Source organism: Chiloscyllium punctatum, chromosome 33 (genome assembly GCF_047496795.1).
Source record: "Chiloscyllium punctatum isolate Juve2018m chromosome 33, sChiPun1.3, whole genome shotgun sequence".
Lineage (NCBI taxonomy): Eukaryota > Metazoa > Chordata > Chondrichthyes > Orectolobiformes > Hemiscylliidae > Chiloscyllium > Chiloscyllium punctatum.
In genome coordinates this window covers 16,860,061-16,866,945 of record NC_092771.1, presented here as the reverse complement: position 1 = coordinate 16,866,945, position 6,885 = coordinate 16,860,061, and the positions used below count along the sequence as shown (strand labels likewise).

At 35.4% G+C, this 6,885-nt stretch overlaps 1 protein-coding gene across 1 annotated transcript in view; it reads right to left on the bottom strand.

Moving 5' to 3' along the window:
* Positions 1-1,074: 1,074 nt before the first annotated feature.
* The window catches only part of scamp5a (secretory carrier membrane protein 5a), a 54,907-nt gene continuing 49,096 nt past the window's right edge, over positions 1,075-6,885 (bottom strand). Inside the window, exon 8 of the mRNA XM_072553064.1 lies at positions 1,075-6,400. Coding sequence (XP_072409165.1) covers positions 6,212-6,400 — 189 coding nt within the window. The 3' untranslated portion in view covers positions 1,075-6,211. The remainder of the gene's footprint in view (positions 6,401-6,885) is intronic.

The following is a 6,885-nucleotide window of genomic DNA, read 5'->3' as shown; positions in this document are numbered from 1 at the left end:
GTGTTTCAAGACTAGGAGACATATATATTTAAGGAGAGAGAGGAGAAAGATTTTTTAAAAAGGACACTAGCGACAATTGTTTGTTTGTGTTTACACAGACTGATGTATGTGCAAAATGAACTTCCAAAGGAAGGTGATAGATGCAGGTACATTTACAATGTTTAAAAGATGTTTGGATAAGTTCATGAATAAGAAATGTTGGACATGGACTGGTTGAACCAAAGGCTTTATTTCAATGCTATGTGGATCTATGAAGAGACAAGAAATGGTGTAGTAAATTAAGCAAGGAACCGTTACCCTTAAGGAATCTCCAGATTAATTTCTAAAGATTATTAACATAAAAGTGCTCATTTCTATATTAAATGAGGACTACACTTTGCACAGCAATTTAGATCTGCTGTATTGCCTTTGCTAATAAGATTACTAAAAAGGGGATATTTATGTGAAACGACTGAAAATCAAAACCTCATGACCATTTAAAAAGGCACAATATCATTATTACAGAACCTCAATATTTGCTATCCAAGTTGGAGCCACATTTAGGATCCATTTGTAAACATATTGAAGTATTTTTACTCATAAGCACAGAGTTTCCTCACAAAGACTAATTACTTGTGATGAGCAAATTCTTTGCTCTTCTGTGAAAAACACAGGTGCCAATTCAATATTTCACCATAAAAGCATATCTCCCCCAATTCCTTAACTTTGAAAAGGTATCAGCAATGGGTTTGGAGCACTCGCTAAACTTTGAAATTGTCACCTCAAACTCTTTTCAGGTTGGCTAACCAATCTTTTTCCTAATAATTAGAATCACAACTCCTGAAGGAACATCAATTTTCACAGCTTAAAAATTGGGACTTTTTCTCCCCCATTATTTTGAATTCCAACACAGTATCCCAATCTAAAAATACGTGTAAAGAGCCAACCCTTAATTAGGTGAGCTACAGCAATAGGTACCATATTGTTTTAAAATGGAGACAGAAAGGTGTGTTTGCATAGATGAAGGCACTATTCTGGTGAGATGGGAGTAAGGATTTGCAAAACAACTTCAGAGACAGTACAAGATAACACAGCTACATGGTTTTATCATTTATTTGTCCAGAATGATACTGACACATTGACGTATTGGAATGACAATGATATAATTTCTCAATAGGAAAAAGACAATTTTGAAGAATTACTGTACTGTAAAAAGTGATAAAATAATGCAGACAACGCTTTCTATGTAGCATTCATATTAGCAGAGTAGCTATTAAATAACACATACAGTAACAATTCTTCAGCTGTTTTTGTAGAAATTCCCTTTTAAGTTGTAGAGAGTTAACAAATTGCACTGTGCAGTTAGAATGACAGTAATTTAGGAGTTAAATAATGAACCTCCAACTGATCGAACAGCAGTTCCAAGTTAATAGGGGGAAACATGTATCCATGTTTTGCATAATCTTATGACTCAAGTATAATATGTTCACTCAGCAATATTACACCAATCTGATGCAAATTATAATTCATTAAACATTAATACTGAATTAATCCTAATGCCTTCACTATATCACCAAATTAAATTCCAAAAGTCACCAATACAGATACAATTTCTCAGTACACAGCAAAGTCTTAATAAAGCATAATTACCATCTTGCTACTTTTAAAATATATTTACAAATATTCAAGTATTTTTGGATGGTGAAAATTGTACAGATGAATGGCCAACATTATTCACTGGAAATCTAGATATGGCAGCTCCAAATTTAAAAAAAAAAATAGCATCTACATTTTTCACATTGTGTCATGATTTAAGTTTACTTGCTTTATCTTAACCCTCTGCCTGGGTTAACCCAGATTTAGGATTTCACTTGCTCAAATGGAGTCTTTAATGACACCCAAAATTTGACAAGTAATTACCAGCATGCCATGATTTGCAGGCAACCAGTGGGGAGGAGGAACACACAAACCTGGATCCTGGCCATCAGAATCTATTGAAATTGGGAGCCTTCCAAAAAAGGCCTTTACAATGACAAGTCTAGTCTGTATAGCAACACTTCTAAAGTAGCTCCACCAACCTCAATAATCATTATATAACATACATTATGTTGGAAATGTTGACAGAGGGGAAAAAAGTGCCTCACCTGGACTGAAACTCATTTATTTTGATTCTTCAAATCTAAGTGCAACAAATTATTAGCGAGCAAAAATTAAAAGTTGTTGAGTTCCTGAAAGTTCACATTTGAGCAGGAAGTATACAGCAAAGAGAGAAGTAAGTCATCTGCAAATAACAGAATCCAGCAGCTGGTCATATTAAAAAAAAGCAAATGATTCAATTTCTTTTGAAATTGAAAAATCCCTACTCGTATATACGTATAATACAGGAAAATAAAATGTCCTTTACCAAACTGCTAGGAACTTCAGATTTCGGATTAATCACCCTGTTTTAATGCTTGGGACTGGATCAATAAAATGTCAACACAAGCATATTGTTTTGTCATGGCTGTGTCAGGAAAGAAAATTGGCATCACAGCAACGCAGTTTATTTCAAAGTATTTTCTTCCTGTGCATATGAAAGTACCAACATAGGGGAAGAACTGCTTTGCTGAATCTTCAGAGTGTGGGCTATCAACCAGTAATAATGTTTAAATTAGAAAATTCTAGCTCTATTAATTAATTCATTCATTCAGTTCTGGGGCAAGAATATATTTAGCTAACACACTGGTGATTTTCTGATGCCCACTGGCAATACAAAAATAGGTCTCTCATCTGCAGTTTAATTGTGAGAAATCTGACCCCATTGTGCTGACAATCAGGGACCTAACTTAGTGCTGAATGGAAATATTCTTGGGTCTAGGCTTCCTTCCATTGCATGAAAAATAGCCACCATCAGCAATTTACATTAAAGCCTTTCTTTCACCTTGGACAAATTGTACTCTTAGTTTAAAACAAATTAATGTTCACTTTATGATTGTAACTGCCTTTAGGCAAATCAATGATTTGATGAGAAAACACAAAAATAACAGTTTTTTTTAACATAGTCTATTGAGCTAGCCAATAGCTCCTGTACACTTGCAAGATACTGAGGTGCCAGAATGCAACTGTCAATTGGTCCTAGGTGTTAGATAAATCAACACATCATTTCATCCAAGCATGGACTTTGAGACTCTAAAGCAAAATAATCCCCCTATATTAAATGGGATAACAATGAGAATAAGTGCATTAATTTTTGATTACTACATAGCACAATGTTTTGAGCATAAGATAGAATGAAACACCTGAAATAATGGAGGTACATTAAAGAGGGCAGTCAACTACTTTAAACAAGGACTCTGGCATGGAATCAAACAGCAGTTCAAGCAGTGTTCCAAAAGGATGATCAGTCACCTTGAGGTCTTTTCACAATAAGGAACTGTTTTTAAAAATCACATCAATTATTTACAGCAAATCCTTAAGAAAATGAAACCACTCAAAGATATTTTACTGTGAAACATTCGAGGGGCATAATTTGTAGTTCTAACATGCAAGGATTTCTGCTTTGTGAGCAAGTGTTTAGTGTTCACTTAACTGCTATTTTGCAATGTAGAGAACATTACTTAAATATAGTTACACTCTCCAAGTGCTACAATTGCTTGGCCAAATGGCATAACATTTCCTCAAAGTACAATTTGACATCTTAAATCTAGATAGAACATTTTCTAAGTGCTAGTTTCTGCAAACAATAATCCAACATCGAGAATGCCAAATACCAGCATGCCTTCGAAAACGTTAGTTTCAGAATAAAATGATCTAAAACCAAATTTTGGGGGATTAAGAGGATTAAAAAAAACACAGAAAATGTTAATTGTGTAAATGTACTTTTAAAAGGAAACGCGTGTTGACAGGTTATGCACTACTTGTACCATGTAGAGCACTACTTCTACAGCAATCACCAGAAAGAGATGCAGGTTAAAACAGCCTGTGTAAACCAAAACAGCACGAGCAAAACAGCTAGACCAGATGTAGCTAATAATGATTTATACTACTTCCGTACTAATACCACAGGTTTCAGTGTACAGATTAAATAGTCTTATGTACATCTCATACGCTCAATCGTAGCTCTCAAATTTAATTTCTTCTAATTTCTCATTATATTATATAAAATTAACCCATTTTATGCCTCTCCCCAAATATGAGCATTATAGACTGAACATCTTAGCAGCTTTTCAAATAAGAATTTTTTTCTTGAAACAAACCAAAATACAAAACGTTATTCCAAGCAAATTGCCCTCATTCCTTTCCCCTACTGTGTCATACAACAGTCATATCAAGTTGAAGATTTGTGCAGAGACTCTACAATTTGGAATAGAGTTTTAGAAGGAGATAATAAAGAACAAAAAATGTTATTTTTCTCTGATTTGGTTTGAAAGGACAACATTAACTGGTCACGTCTCTGCAGTTGATTTTATGAGCAAGTGCCACAGACACCATTTGCTCTCTCACCTTGGTTCATTTTGTGACCTTTAATTTAACCCATCTATCCATGCCTTTTGTGTAACGGGTCAACAAAATTCAAACTGGATCTTAAATCATTTATAATAAAATATATTTTCACCTGCTGAGACAGATTTAGAAAATAAATTGAACCTTTCCTCATCAGGAATGTACAGCATATAGCAATGTGGATGCAAATAAATTTCCTTGCAGTTATTGCATAAAGTTATATATTCGAGTCCCAAACCTAGCAGCCCAATGTTTAACATGCATTAGTTTTGTAGTCATCTTTTACTTCATAGTATCAGTTTTCAGGGGCACTCTTTTGGCCCTGATGATATTACATGAGAGGATTATCATCTAGATAATTCCTGACATTTTAGTGTTTGCTATGTCCGTTTTTCCTTTCTGAATCAAAGGGTCAAACACTTTCTACAAACATATGGTGTGCAACAAGATAAAAATTCCTTGAAGTGAGAAAAACCAAACACAACCAGAACAGTTTAAAAATTAAATGACAAAACCAATACACAGCTAACTTAAAATAAATTAATCTCCTGTGCATTATGACAAGTTATTTACACAGTTATTAGTGTTCCAGCTTCAAAGTCCACATGAGGCAAAGCATGACTGCATTGCAAAGATATGGTTAATTTAAATAGCAGAGAAGTTTAACCAGGGCAGTGTTTGCAACTGAGCTTGGGGAGGGCACATACTGAAGAACTAACCAGTCTTTTTCAGCATACAAAGTGCATTAATTAAACAGATCTACCCCTTAAATAAAAAAAGTCTTCAAAATAAACCTCAATTTAGCAAGTATGCAGAGAAAGTAAACAAACTGGAAAATAAGCAAATTAAATGTTTTCCTCTTTGTCGTCCATGCCCTTAGCTCAGTAAGTACTGTAGGAATACTGAAGATACCAAGATAGGATGGTTACAAATTATGTTGCCCATTCCACACAAAGGAAATTGAAAGTGTCTGCATTAGCTTGAATTGACAATAATCAGTACCAGAATTTTCTTTTGAAATCTCACAGTATGTGCTTATTGAAGGGGCCCAATTAAGTTCAAGGGCAAGAAGCATGTTTTTTTTTAAAAAGTGTAAGAGATATAATCTATGGTGAACTCAAAACGGAAAGGCCTTCATGTACTCATTGATTATGATCCCTTTCAGGTACAGATTTGATCATTGTACAAGTTATGATTAATTTATCTGGGGTCTTTGTTATTTAGTGCCATTATATTATCTCTACAAACTGGATTATACTATAAGCATTTCACAGAACAGCTTTGCAGGTACTCAATGTTGCTCTAGGATACATCAAAACTAACAATCAATACTGGGTAGGAGTGCAATGTAATACAAGGGTAAGGGAATTCTGCACCCATCCAGAAAATACCTGATTATTCCTAACAATATGGTTAGTGTTATTATGGTCAGAGTACCAGATATTATTCTGTGCATGTGTGCGTACACACAGATTTTTTTTTTCTTAAATCTTTTTGCTCCAGTTGGAAGTGACCTACATCACCACAAACACTTTCAATACCAATAACATCACATTTTAAAAAGGTATTTGCACATTGTTCTACAGCCACCACTGTTTCAGTTTTAAAGAGTATACCACAAACATTAGACGCTTTTGGAGAAAAGTAAGCTGTCCGAATCATACATATGAGGCGGGGGGGGGATTTTTGCATGTCCCAACTGAACCCAGGAGAGGCTTTGTAAACTTGAGGGTACATTAACGCAGCAGGCTTACATCTGGTTGTTGTAAGCGTAGTTGGGAGTGTCCGAGTACTGCGGGCTTTGCATGGTCCCTTGCACTGCGCCGACAGCCGCCTGCTGGGCTGCCTGTTGTACATGTGGGTTCTTCCACGCGCCCGTGGTCCATTCCTCTTGTGCCTTGCTCATGCTGCCGCCACTGCCGCGGTAATAGTTGTGAACCTTCAAAAAAAAGGGCAAAATTTTTCAGAGGAAAAATGCCTCAATTAACAGAACCCAAAGCCATGCAGATGAACAGGTTGGCGTTTGCACTCTGCTAAAGTTTCCTCCCACCAGATTTCATCTCACCTCAGCCTTCAAGAAAATGATCTGCAGGTACTGGAAGTCAGAAACAAAAAACAGAAAGCTTACTTTCCGCAGATACTACTAGACGAGTTTCTCAAGCAAATTTGGATTTATTCCTACTACTTTCTATTCTTTTCTCCTTTCTCCTTGAATACATCTATGCCATTTGCCTCAAAAAATTTAAATGATGATGAGCTGCCTAATGTAGCCACTCTGGGCAAACAAATTCTTTATTAGCTTCATAATAATCACTCTCTCTTTATGACCCCCATGTTTAAAATCCCTACAAAAATAAAAAAGTGAAAGAGCAAAAATAAAGCTGGGGACAACAGGAACAGAAATTAGCTATCAAAATGAGTTGT